Source organism: Curcuma longa, chromosome 2 (assembly GCF_044706935.1).
Source record: "Curcuma longa cultivar G26 ecotype Majalengka, Jawa Barat chromosome 2, ITB_CL_G26_1.1, whole genome shotgun sequence".
Classification (NCBI taxonomy): domain Eukaryota; kingdom Viridiplantae; phylum Streptophyta; class Magnoliopsida; order Zingiberales; family Zingiberaceae; genus Curcuma; species Curcuma longa.
This window is the reverse complement of record NC_133862.1, coordinates 9,443,699-9,458,558: the sequence shown is the minus strand read 5'-3', so window position 1 is coordinate 9,458,558 and position 14,860 is coordinate 9,443,699. Positions and strand designations below refer to the sequence as shown.

General features: G+C 36.3%; 1 protein-coding gene and 1 pseudogene across 1 annotated transcript; both read right to left on the bottom strand.

Moving 5' to 3' along the window:
- Positions 1 to 287: 287 nt before the first annotated feature.
- On the bottom strand, positions 288 to 2,869 carry LOC141822348 (uncharacterized; annotated as a pseudogene).
- Positions 2,870 to 4,599: 1,730 nt separating this feature from the next.
- Positions 4,600 to 5,425, bottom strand: LOC141821564 (putative LRR receptor-like serine/threonine-protein kinase At4g31250). Its single transcript, XM_074708950.1, is given in 4 exon segments — positions 4,600 to 4,880; positions 4,883 to 4,996; positions 4,999 to 5,138; positions 5,214 to 5,425. Coding segments are annotated over 4 exon segments (684 nt in total). The 3' UTR covers positions 4,600 to 4,662.
- Positions 5,426 to 14,860: the final 9,435 nt, after the last annotated feature.

The window sequence follows — 14,860 nt, the reverse complement described above, 5'->3', positions numbered from 1 at the left end:
AAGGAGATATTACTCTCAACCTCGCCGATATTCAACCCTTACTGACTTCAACAACTCTGCTCCGTCGTAACTAACTCAATTATACTCCGAGAACTTTTGAAAGCCACCAAACATATGTTTGCTAAGTCACGATTTCGATATCGATAGACTACTCGCCGAATTTGATTCGATGATGCTAGCAAATGAAGGGCAGTGAACAAAGTCTCTACCATGTTCATCCCCACTGCTCTCTCACTACATGGTATCATCTCCTATTCCATTCAGGGTCTCTGCCTAACTCATATGTAATACAATAGCTTAGTGTTTCCATTCAGGGACTCTAACTTATGTAATACAATGGCATAGTTCATTCATCCTCATAAGGCTTCAGAGACAAATCGAAGAAGTTCGCGATAAGTTCATCCACATTCTCTTCACTCAAATATAAGCTGGTATCCCTGGGTGGTTGCTGAAGCCTACTTCCACTTAGAAGCTTGTTTAGTTGTGTGATGAGTTCGTCTTCCTCTTCTTCAGCTGATGTTTCAAGGTCCCAAACCTTGAAGACACTCTCGCGCGATTCAGTAGCTTCTTCAGCGGTGAAACTCGGTCACTAGAGTTTTCTGTATCTGTAGATGGATCTTGGTGTATGATATGATCGTCTTGCGCCTTGATATCAGTAAGATGTGAACTCTTATCGACAGAGGTAGCATGTTCTGTTTGCATCTCCTCAGGCAAGTCATCATCCATGGCATCGTGTTGTTCTATTACCTTGCTTGCCTCAACATGAACGCTATCATCGTTGCTCTCTACGACGGAAGATGGAGTTTCATGATAAATTGGATAGGAGTTTAGAGCATCAAGGAAGGCATCTCGAAGTACCATCCATTTATCGTCCGATGATTCTGGACCGAATGCAAAGCAGGAATCTACCCATGTCGCCTCTTCTGGTGTGAGTACAATTGTCTTCTCGTTCGATTTGAGCATCTCGGGCGGTAAAGAGATAATATCGTCTGAGAACTCAAATGAGCTCTCCTGAGACTCATTGATTTCTGTAAGTAGCACTGAGATTTCATCCTCATTTGCTTCCATAAGCTTCAGTCTGTTAACTGTTACATTAAAATAAAGGTTAGAAGTGCATTTGATGGAGAACAAACACACAGCAAATCAATTATTGTTTTACAATCAAAAAAGCAATGAGACGATTTCATAGGCTCGTTCATTACTATTTTACCATACACAGCACACTCAGTAGTTACTGGAAATTTCATAACAATCAATGAAAAAATCTAGGGAACACCAAAAACACATCGGAAGATTAACATGTTAAATTGAGATTGAATACTCATAAGGAAAGCCAAAAAGAAAACTATATGAACTATAATATTTCCTGAAATGCAGCAAACTTCTTAATTGACGAGCTGAAAACAAGAAACTCGGATGCGGAAGTAGAAAATTATGGAGGCCTGCATACAAATCTTAATTTGCACCTAGTGGGATTTGGTAATCAGCAACAAGCATAAAAGCATTAATTTATATTGAGCAACAAGGGCTGCAATACCTGGAATTCCAGCAGCTTTTTTCATTTGAATATGATAAAATTAAAATTAGTAGCTAAAGTCAAAAAAATGATGAGGGATGATATGAGGAAGGTGGAGTTCATTGACAGAATAGCGAAACCATCAAACTTGAAATCTAAAATATTTTACCTTGAAAAATAGAAAAGCATCAACAACTGCAGTATTGATGGCATGCCTAAAATGCTATTCAGTCATGGTAACACTTGCATCCAGTTTGATCTCCTATTATAATCTTCAGCGATGGTACACCAAAACATTGTTATGTTAGAGTTACGGTTAATTGCTAAATCTATCATGTACTTTGTAAATTCAAACAAATTTGAACATAAATTTTCAAAAAATAACAAATCTATTAAATATTTGATAACTTTTAACAAATATATTGTGTACTTTAAAAATAATTAATCTATCATGTACTATATAAAATGTAAACACATAGGCAAATTCCATTAACTCATTATTTTTGATCTACATGATCTTTCATATTATATCTCAATTAGTTTATATCATTGATTATCTTATTTTTAATGGAATTTTAATAGATTTGTTACGTCTTTATATTGACATGATAAATTAGTCATTTTTTACAATGTGATAGATTTGTTAAAAATTATAAGGTAAGTAATCAATTATTTTTTTAAGAGACATGATTCATTTGTTAAAAGTTACAGAAAGTATGTAATAGATTTAGCAATTAATCCTCAAAGGTATTCAGCCAAGAAAATGAATTTGATGGCATGCCAAAAATAAGGATTCATTCGCAAAAGGTAACAAGAGATGACAAATCAATAAGCACCAATTAGTGTAATATCCTACGACATAACTAGTGAACAAATTGACGACAAAGCATTGGTGATTTTAGAGTCAGTACAGCAGTAGAACTTGCAATTAAGAAGTACCCTTGTAAAATTTTCCTCAAAGAACAAAAAGTATTAGTAACAAAAGTATCAAAAAGTGAACTAGCTGATTCAACTCCAACAATTCGAACACATTCATCGTAAATATTGATTCAAAGTATTAGCACTGTAAATGTTGAAAATCATTCGAACAATAGCCACCAACATTAAGCATTAAAGTAACAGGTATTAATTTAGTCCATAAATCTTCACAGATGAACGCCATAATCTGACGACCTCATCAGCAAGTGCAATTCAATCAAAGAGCTCCAACCGCGAGAGTATTTACGACGACGAGGCCATTGAGGCAAACTAACAAACAAGTGATATGCCAAGTGATGAACAAACAAAACAAGACAAAGCCACAGATCCTCATACCAAGCATCCAAAGAAGAAACAACCATAAACACAACGGAATTGAATGCGGTTTAACTCATCGTCATCAGGCGGAATAGCATTAAAATTCCTTATTCTCTAACCAAAAAAATAAAAATTGAATGCTGTAAAATGGCAGGGAAAAGTACGAGATTGTGGCTTACGAACTTTTACCTGACGATTCAGAAACCCTAGCAGAAGAGTGAAAGCGAATGAGCGATAAGAAAATGCAGCCGATATCGATTTAGCGGTGAAAGCATATCCGTTTGGGTTTTAATATTAATAAAAAGAATAAGAAATTTTCATTTTACCCTAAACTTCAACTTCTTTTTTGGAAACGTCTTTATAATTTACTATATTTGTTTACTCTTTAATTTAGACTTTCATAAACTTCATTAAAAATAGGACAAAAATTAAAAGAGGTCTCATATTTAATGAATTTTTATATATTCCATTTTAAAAATATCCTTATGTTTAGTGTTGTTGTAGTAATTACAATTAGGTCTTACATCATGTAATAGATAATCTAATATTATTGTATTAAAGTGATTTTAATGATTTAAAATGATTTAGATGAAATTTAAATAATTTTAATCGAGTTAATAGTAAGTATTTTAATATAGTAATATTTAAGATTTTAAGATTTAGTATTTAAATTTTTATTATTTAGAATTCAGTTACAATTGTGTAGCAACTTATTAGGTAATTGTTGTAACTGTTTTAAAATGATATAGTTGATCTAATCTAAGGTCATCTTGACCCAATCTGGATGTAGTCAAAATTTTAAGTGACTCGAATCTACGTTGATTGGGTTAAGAACCTGCCACACAAAGTCTATATTGCTCGAGTCAAATAAATATCAAATGTAACCCTTATATACTTCCTCATTTATAATAAATAATAATTTTGATTAAAATAAAATATATAATTTTTAGTAGCCGTTATTGTCATAGCTACTAAAGATGATATTGTAAAAAAAAAAGATATTTTTTATAGAAAATATATGGTGGGACATCATTAAGAGTTTTTTTTTTAAAAAAAAGTGTCTTGATTTTTAATTTTGAAAAATTGAATCGAATCTAACTAAATTAATCAAAATCGAATCAAATCAAATTTTTTTAAGCTAATAAAATCGACCAAATTTTTAAATAAAAATAAAACAAACCAATCCACTAAAATATCAATTAATTAATCAAATTTTTTAAATATTATAAAAAATTACCAACTAGTTAAGAATTTATAAGTTTACTTATTTAGGAATTTATAAATTATTTGTTTATTTCGATTTCGATTTATTTGATTTAATTAAATAAGAAATTTTAAAATCAAAATAGAACCAAATTAATCGATAAATTTTTTAGAAAAATAATCAAAATTTTAAAATAAATAAATTAAAATTTTAAATTCGATTCGATTTGATTGATTTATTCAATTTAACTAAATTTTTACTTATCCCTACTAAAACATCCAAAAACATGAGATGAAACAATGACAATAATAGAATTATATATTTTTAAATCGAAATATCAATATACATTATACACACACATGTACAATGACATGACCATCCAATTTTAAACACAAAGCTTACAAATTTAAATCGTTTTAAAATCTCATCAAATATTATTATTGTTTGAAAATAGCTAAATATATTAGGGGAAAAAAAACATGTAATGTAATATGTTTGTGGATCCTAGAACATCACGAGAAAGATCAAGGAAAATTTCTTCAGCCATGCCTCTTGCATTACTGCGTTCGTTACAAATCCATGCATCATCTCTCCTCGAATTTGAAACTCACCAAACTTGTTTATGATCTCAGTCGATCGATCGATGTCAATGAGTCGATCCTCCAGCTCCTCCCTCTTCCCTCAGCACTTCGATCCTGTCGAGGGCTTCTTCCAGCTCGCACCTCTTCTCTACATCTTCCTCGCAGCAATCCAATCCGACCTGCAGCAGCTTGACCATTTCTTCCTGCGCCGTCGCCGTCGCCTTCACCTTCATCTCGCCGTCGAGCACCTTGCTGGCCCACTCTCCCCGAGGGGTGGAGCTCACCAGGCCGAGTCCGCGCCGCCCTTCTCCGTCGCCGGCGCTTTGCCCGTCAGGATTTCCAGGATCAGCATGCCCAGGTTCCAGACGTCGCTCTTCTTGCTCGTTCTCTCCTGTTCTTGTACTCCGGGCACTGGAACGCCGCCATGAACTGGGCGGCGTGCGCCGGGTTCGTCACAGGGATAAAGGCGAAGTCGGTCAGCAGTGGCTGGAAGGACTCGTCGAGAAGGACGTTGGTGGATTTCAGGTGGCCGTGGGGCACGCTTCAGCATCTGGAGCTCTTCGTAGAGGTAATTCAGCGCTTTGGCGACTCCTTTCACGATCTCAATCGAGTGCACCAGTCGAGCTTTGACGATTGAGGATCATGGAGAATGTTGGCCAAGCTTCGCTTGGCGGCGTAGCCGGTGACCAGCAGCTTCTCGTCTTTCCTGTAATAGTAAGCCACCAACGGCAACAGATTGGGGTGGGACAACCTCCCCAGCCGTCTCATGTGCTCGTCGAAGTCCTCCTTCCCCACTCTGTTCATGTTCCTGAACCTCTTGACCACCATGGCCGTGAAAATAAAAGAAAAACTTAATGTGCTAAATTAGTAAATAATTGCGCACGATCCCCGGCAACGGCGCCAAAAACTTGATAGCGTTCCGCAAGTATACGGAATGTCGTCAAGTAATAAAAAGATCGAATCCACAGGGACCGTGGAATTACTTACTAGATCTAGCACAATAAGGTGGAGAGAATATTGAGCATGAGTTGTGTGGGGGAGATGGGAGTGTTCTAAAGTACTTTATCCTAGAAATCGGAGAAAGGGATCGACTGTGACACTTGTGGTGAAACGATCCTAGGACTTCGGACTCCTCAGAGTATGGATTGATTGACTTGGATCCTCTACCTTTCCTCAATAATTGTTCAATTGTAGGGATGTTAACCAATTTATCCAATTCAACCTCGTCAGGTATCCTCGAATTAATGCATTGGTGTTCTTACGTCACTCGTTGTCGGTTTGAAATGGTTCTAGAAGCCCGGTTCAAGGCATTCCCGTGTCACTCAGGCGCCCCGGAGTACTAAAAGAACCCTATCCCCTGTCACAGGATATCTTTTGACGGATCTCTCCCCAACAACGAATGACCGCTAACTATCCCTCATAAGAATTTAACTACGCATTAAGAAACCCCTCGGAACTCGCCCGGTTCAAGGCATTCCCCGTGTTACGAAGCGCCCCGGTGTACGGCCTAATGATTCCTCAATACATAATCAATTCCTACCCTCATGGATTCACACACACACAATTTATCATCAAGCACAAGCACAAATCCACAAAGCAATAAACAGTTATATCATAGAAAATGGTAGATTAATCAAATCCAAATACAATCATCCATTACATCTGATTCATCCTACATCCTAGAATCTAGGGAATCTACTCCATAGCGTGGAGGTTACAAACCAAAGGAAGGAAAGAGTACATCTCAATCCAAAGATAAAACAAAGAAATGCAGAAATGAGACTTATCTTCCTCCTTGGACTGCAATCTCGGCGTAGATGGGATGAGGATGGACTGGAGCAGTCGGATCGGTGGATGGATCGTCGAATCTCGCTCCGAAACAGGCGTCGGTGGCTCTAGAACAGCTCCGGTGGCTCTCCAAGGTCTCCCCCCTTTCCTAGGTCTCAATAAGGACCTATTTATAGTGCAGGTCACGAATGCAGCACGCCCCCGTGCACACGGCCGTGCCTGGGAGGCACGGCCCCGTGTGGGCGTCGGGCACAGGAGGAGGCACGGCCGTGCTTTGGGGGCACGGCCGAAGGCAGTCAAGCCTCTGTTCTGGGGCACGGCCGTGCCTCTGGGGCACGGTCCAGACTTGTCTCCCTTCTGTTTGAAGGCACGGCCGTGCCTGTGAGGCACGGCCTAAGCCTGTCTTCTCCTCATTTGCTGGACACGGCCGTGTGTTTGAGACACGGCCAGCTGCTTGGACCCTTCTGTTTTGGCACACGGCCGTGCCTGGTAGGCACGGCCAACAGCAGTGGCTTCCTTCTGGATGGAGACACGGCCGTGCCTGTGAGGCACGGCCATGACTTGGCTGGATTCTGTTTTGAAGCACGGCCGTGTCTGTGAGACACGGCCTCTGGCTGCTGCTGAGGGGAAGTGTTGGCACGGCCGTGCCTGTGAGGCACGGCCTGGACTTGATGGTCTTCTGTTTGGGCACACGCCCGTGCCCTTTGAAACACGGCCAGGAGGCTGAGAGACACGGCCGTGCCTATGAGGCACGGCCCTGTCTTGCCTTGTCTTCAATGGGTACTCCGTTTTTACCCGTTTTTGCTCCATTTTCCACCCTGAAACATATAAAAACACGAGCAGATCTCCGAACTAGGAAATGTAAGATATGTGCCTAAATGCATGAATATGGGATGCAATGTACACAAGAATTAAGCAATAAACTCAGAAAGATGTGCAAATAAAGCATAAATACATAGTATACATCCTACGCACATCATGAGACTCATCATTAAGAGGGTTGTATGATCATTTAAGATGAGATTAATGAGGTATTAATTCCATGGAATACCAAAAGCCAAAACCCTTCATATTCAATGATTGTATATAAAAGGGGGTGAGAGGCTTTTGTGATCGGTGCTGCTACTAAGAGGCTTTTATGAGAGGGGCTGCTGCATTGCTGCTCAACGTGATCTTCTTCCTCTTCCCTTCTACCTCCTTGATTGAACCTCATTTGTGGCTAGCACCATAATTTTGTTCCTCTCCATCTCGGTGTTCGTGTGGATACCGTGGAGGCACGAACGCACTGATCGCGCTGAGATCCACCAACCTTTGAAGGCAATAGTTGCTGTCGGGATTGCAAAGGGCTCGTATCGAAGGTATAACCTCGATTCCAGTAGATAGAATCCATAAAACGAGTATGGTTTTCACTTGGATCTCTGGAGGGATCCTTTTTTTGCTGTGTTTATGTGGTTAAAATTTATTTTACGTGCATATAGATCCCTACAAGTTCACCATCTAGAATATGTGTGTTCTCTTAAGTCCTTGTACACTTAGACACATGCATTAAACATGACTTTGACCTAATTTCAAATTTATTTGACCACACATTAAAATTCCACTAGGATACTAATAATCTCGTTCTTTTTTATGTTGGTCAAACTAAGTTTAAAATTAGGATAAATGAATAAATAAAAATAAAGCAAGTAAAATGCAAATAAGTTAAAAAATTAAATATTTTATCTCCCCTTTATTTATGTCTAAATTTCTATTTCTCCTCCTGTTGACAATAGCAAAAAAATTAGGGCTATATAAAAAAAATGATACTAATTATTCAGATTATAAAAATTTCTAAAATTTTTACTAGATATAGAACATAATATCTTTAATCATGGAAAATTAATTTTTCATTGAAAATTTATTTTAATTAATTTTTTAATTTCAAAAAATATGATTTAATTTGATAATTATTGAAAAAAAAATCAATCATTTAAAAATTTTAAAATTTTATATGTTGATAGAGAACATGTCATATTTTTATAAAAAAATAATTTTCATAAAAATTTTATACAGAATATTCTGAAGAATTATTTTACATATTCAGTCAACCATTAGAAAAAGGGGGCAAAATTTTCTTGATTGACTATCCTAAAAAATTTTTAAGTAATTAAAATTGATTTTGAAATCCAAAATCAATTTCAACATACTAGATTTATGATATTTTTTTAATTTGGCCTTTAAAATTAGGATAGATGAATAAATAAAAATAAAGCAAGTAAAATGCAAATAAGTTAAAAATTAAATATTTTATCTCCCCCTATATTTATGTCTAAATTTCTATTTCTCCTCCTGATGACAATAGCAAAAAAAATAGTGCTATATAAAAAAAATTGATACTAATTATTCAGATTATAAAAATTTCTAAAATTTTTACTAGATATAGAACATAATATCTTTAATCATGAAAAATTAATTTTTCATTGAAAATTTATTTTAATTAATTTTTTAATTTCAAAAAATATGATTTAATTTGATAATTATTGAAAAAAAATTCAATCATTCAAAAATTTTAAAATTTTATATGTTGATAGAGAACATATCATTATAAAAAAATAATTTTCATGAAAATTCCATACAGAATATTCTGAAGAATTATTTTACATATTGAGTCAACCATTAGAAAAAGGGGGCAAAATTTTCTTGATGGACTATCCTATAAAATTTTTACGTAGTTAAAATTGATTTTGAAATCCAAAATCAATTTCAACATACTAGATTTATGAAATATTTTTCTAAAATAAATAATTTTGATATTTTTTTAATTTGGCCTCTAAAATTAGGATAGATGAATAAATAAAAATAAAGCAAGTAAAATGCAAATAAGTTAAAAATTAAATATTTTATCTCCCCCTTTATTTATTTCTAAATTTCTATTTCTCCTCTTGTTGAAAATAGCAAAAAAAATTAGGGCTATATAAAAAAAATTATTTAGATTATAAAAATTTCTAAAATTTTTACTAGATATAGAACATAATATCTTTAATCATGGAAAATTAATTTTTCATTGAAAATTTATTTTAATTAATTTTTTAATTTCAAAAAATATGATTTAATTTGATAATTATTGAAAAAAATCAATCATTCAAAAATTTTAAAATTTTATATATTGATAGAGAACATGTCATAATTTTATAAAAAAATAATTTTCATGAAAATTCCATACAGAATATTCTGAAGAATTATTTTACATATTGAGTCAACCATTAGAAAAAGGGGGCAAAATTTTCTTGATTGACTATCCTATAAAATTTTTAAGTAGTTAAAATTGATTTTGAAATCAAAAATCAATTTCAACATACTAGATTTATGAAATATTTTTCTAAAATAAATAATTTTGATATTTTTTAATTTGGCCTCTAAAATTTTTATAATTATATTTTGATCCTTTATACAACTTATTTAAACCAGTTGAAAATTTTCTTATGGATGTTTTTAAGGAATCTACCTGGTCCCTTAGTCTTAAATTTTCAGTTGTTAATTTTTTATATTCTTCCTTAGGGCATGTACTAGCTAATTTATTTTTTAGCTCAAGATTCATTCATTTTAAATTCATGTATTTCTTCCTAACTTTATAAAATGATCTAGATAACATTTTAATTGTGTCGTAAAGTTGATAAGAAGGCAGGTTATGTATCTCACTTACCGTTTTGGATTTTTCAATTGAAGCTCCCTTGCTCTATTGCTTTCGTCGCTTCATGCCGAGCTTTCTGACTCTTCTTGATGTGGTACCATCAATGCAAGCCCCACTATTTATTCGAACTCCGAATCTTATGAAGAGTCATCCCAAGTTGCTTTTAATTTTTTATGTTTGGGCTTTGTCTTTTCTTTCCCCTTTTCTTTGATTATTTTTTTGAGTTTGGGGCAGTTATCCTTGATGTGACCTTCTTCATTATAATTGAAGCACCTTACTTTTCTTTTCTCCTTTCTTAGCAATCTTGAGGCGTGTTTCTTATTAAACTTGTTAGATATAAAAAATTTGTTCATTTTTCTTACCAGGTATGCTTCTTCATCCATCTTTAAGGATGTGTCAAAATTTGATCACCCTTCTTAGCTTGCAGAGCGACGTTGTTGTTTGGTTGTTCTATGTCTTTAAATCATGCACATCGAGATTCATGTCATTCCAAGGTCAAAAATAATTCTTCTAACATGCTTACCTCCAAGTTCTTCGAAATGTAATATAAGTCCACTATTGATGTCCACTCTTGGATTCTTGGAAATGTATTCAATGCATATCTGAGAGTATCTCGATTTGTAACTATCTCTCTAAGGTTATTGAGACCGATGATTATCTCTTTTAGCTTCTCATGTAGTTGCGCCACCGTTTCTCCCTTTTTTAGTCGAAGATGAGTTAATTGTTTCCTCAACAAATCCCTTCTGACTAGCTTTATTTTTGAGGTCTCCTCGTATAGTTCTAGCAATTTTTCTAGAAGTCTTTGGTTGAGTCATAGTGGCCTATCCAGTTAAGCTCCTATACAAGTAACACATTAAGAAGATGGGACTCTGCCTTACCATTAGCTTATGAATCATCTCATTGCTTTTTGGTCCATCATTGTTCATTGATTTCTTCTTCATCCTTATTCCTAGGCACTTTGAAACCATGTTTAATACAAATCATTATTTCAAAATCTATTTTAAAAATACCTCCATTTTATTTTTTTAGATTGTGAATTCACCCTCGAACTTCAGTAGGTGGATGTTTGATCTGGCCATTCCTCCTTGATTTAGTTGCTGAGTTGGCGGTTAGTCCTTCTGAGCGGTCCGACTCTGATACCAATTGATGGCGCAGCGAAAGTGATTCATGGATTGCTAGAGGGGAGACATGAATAATGACCTGCAATAATAATCAATATATTTCTCTTGCCAATTAATTAACAAGGGTACACATATTAATTGGAAATTAACTTAAACATAAAAATGAAGAGGCATAGAATGTACTTGGTTACAACCCTTGGGTTGTTAGTCCAAGACTATGAACAACTCTATTAAGATCTCCTTTGGAAATGACTCGGAGGTGGAGAAGTCTCTTATACAACGGTTGAGCACAGACTATAACAAATAGAAGATAATTAAAATCAAGTGTATGCTTTCTTCTTCGACCTTCAGTCTATTTATAGTCTTTACCTCGATCTGACTGTTGTGCTGACGTAACACTTCCAAGCGCCTAGAAACCTTTTAAGTGCCTAGATTCGTTTAACGCAATTCACTCTAGCAATGGTCCGCTAACGGCTATAGATGACTTCTTTCTGTTGGGTTTTTCCGGCCGTAAAAATCACTTTTGTGTTGCGGAAACCCCGGAAACCCATGCCAAAGGATCCGTGCGAAAACAAAAAATTTCACATACTCATTTTTATCCTAAATCTACTTTAGATCTACATGAAGAGAGTTTTACCCTCGATGCGTGCCCTTCGCGTATCCCGCTCGTCCTTGCGATCGTCGGATCTCGAGGGAGTCAAGTGTACTCCCCTCTACAAGTATCCACACGGACAAGTAGATGGAGACCAAAAACTCTTGAGTGTGCTAGCACTCCTTAGGGAGTTTCGGCCAAGGGGAGAGGGAGAGGGAGAAGAGAAGAGCTTGAGGAAGAAGAAGGCTTAAATACACTTGAATGGAAAAATGAATTTCCTTCATGCACACTAATGTGGCCGACCACATTATCAAGGAGAGGAAGTTACAAAAACTCCATTAATGCCATGAGTTACAACCTATTTGTAACCCCCATGAGGTGGCATCCCTTGATGATGTGGAGCATCATCATTGGCCATCATTTATGCCACCTCACCTTGAAGTCATTTGGTCAAGTCAAACATTGACCATGAGGTGGCATAAGTCAAGTCAACCTTGACCATGACATGGCATAAAGTCAAGTCAAACTTGACCATGACGTGGCATAAAGTCAAGTCAAACTTGACCATCATCAAGTCAAGTCAAACTTGACCATTAAGTCTTCCTTCTCAAGTCAAGTCAAACTTGACTTCCTAATCTCCCAAGGTTGATCAAATCAACTCAACTAGTCTAGTTTGGATTACACTTAATCCAATTTGATTCATCACATGAATCTAATCCTCTTGGTTCATCATATGAACCTAATCTCCATCTAATTGCCCTTTGTGTGTGACCCTATAGGTTCTTGTAACGTTGGCAATGCTTCTAAACCAATTTAGAAACATAAACAATGAGCGGTATCTAGCAACACATCATTGCTACCCAAGTTACAAGAATGTTGAGATCCAACATCACCATTGTGACTACTAATTGTGACTCTCACAATATGTGACCATGTCCTTCTATCCTTGATATCATGATTGATCAAACCGAGGCATAGACCGTGTCATCCTCTAATCAATCTATGTCTTGAACTCCAAGTAGACTCACTCTAATCAAATGAGCTCAATATCTCATATTGACTCATTTGGGCATGGTCATGCACTTTAGTGGTCTCACTCTATCAAGAACTATGATATCACTCCCGTTATATAGGAGGGATAGATCCCATCTACATCACTCACATCCCTCCACATAATTTGTTACATACCCGGTAATCGCCTTTATAGTCCACCCATTTACGGGTGACGTTTGACGAAGCCAAAGTACGCAACTCCTTATGTTGGGAACCATGGTGACTTCAGGTCCAAGGACTAATAGTCATACTAATAACCACATGAGAAAGTATATGACACTCATATAACGATCCATGATACTTTCTCATGGCGGGTCATTCAGTATACATTCTCCAATGCATACCCATGTGTCAACTTGATATCTCATATCCATGACTTATGAGATCAAGTCATCGTGTTGACCTACATGCTAGTCTCATCGCATTAACATTGTCCCTGAATGTTAATACTTGACTAGGAATTATTAAGAGTAGTGTTCTCTATATCATCTCACTATCGATTCAACCAATCGATTGATATAGATACGAACCATCTACTCAAGGACGTCATTATACTTAGTTATTTGGCACCAATACAAGTAAGTATAATAACCATAAATAAATAATTTTATAAATATATAGAAATATGATACAATGAGTCCATACATCAATCATCACATGATTGGCTCTAGGGCTCTCACTAACACTTTCCAATCTGAGCGCTTGGATTCTACTAACGTGGACTCTATCTTGATCCATGTAGGCAACGGTCGCGCTGAGCTGGATTGGATATCCAGATGCTCGGAATGGATCTGGGCGCTTGGATTCTGAGGCACTCGAAATGGATTTGAGCGCCTGGAATGGTCAACCTTGTGTTGACCATTATCCTCCTCCGTTCTACCTTGGTCACCTTGTACAGTCTTCCTTCCAACTTCTCGTCCCTCGGATGCACTGAGCCCTTCCGGTTCACTCCTGTGTGTCCTTCTCGCTCTGCCGAAGTACTCTTCCGTAGCTCCTTGTACCTCGAATGCACTGAGCCCATTGGTTCCTTTCTCGTGTCATCCTTTTTGCTCACTTTCATCTTCTGCCAAGGTTTGTCATTTGGAACACGTGTGTTCTTTTAAATCCTGTACACTTAGACACACACATTAAATATTACTTTGACCTAATTTTAGACTTATTTGACCACATATCAAAATTCTACTGAGGTACTAGCAGTTTACAGATTATCTGGAATATTGGTCACAAAACTTAACGACTATTTGAAATATTTCAAGATAATGTTACAGTTGCTTACACCCACCCCTTGCTCTAATACAATAACAGAGAACCGGCAAAGCTACTGCCTGGAGCTAGGTTTTGTCAGTTTCAACTTAAACGTCAGGAGGGAGGTGTGTGGTCTAGAGTAGCTACACCTTGAAGATTGTCGAATACATAAACTGAACTGTTCGCTAGAGAAGAAGCTATACCAAAGCTACATTTGTTAGGTTTTCTCTGATTGCCTTTCCCATATACAATAAGTTCAAAAGTTCATCAGAAATGAAACTACTAGAGTGACAATTTTAACTTGTGAACTTTCACCAGAGATGAATTTGTTGGGATCGTCCCGGTACAATGCGCATGTTTACACGTTTCACAAATGTGCACAGCAGAAATAAATAGATAATTAAAGCTAATTATTACACAATACACGCATGCAAAGCAGGAAATAAACAGCGTACAAGACATGACAGAAAATTAAAATTTTTATAGAATAATAAATTATTCTAAACGCATACCTTGCAGATGATGACGTTGAGCGGAGTTGGCATCAATCGAGCGGTACTCGTCGAAGTCTCGCCTCAACTGATGATCAACGACAAGCTCTCGTCCGGACGACTTCGGAAGCTACGAGTCGCGTCATCATCTTTGGTACTAGCCAATGATCAATGATAATCGAATCAAGAGAAGCTTTATTCTGGAAATCTCGCAACAACGTTTGTCGCGATTATTCTGGGACTTTCTAACTATCACCGAAAATCGTATTCTTGGTGTAGTTTTTAGTGGTCAACCATTGACCG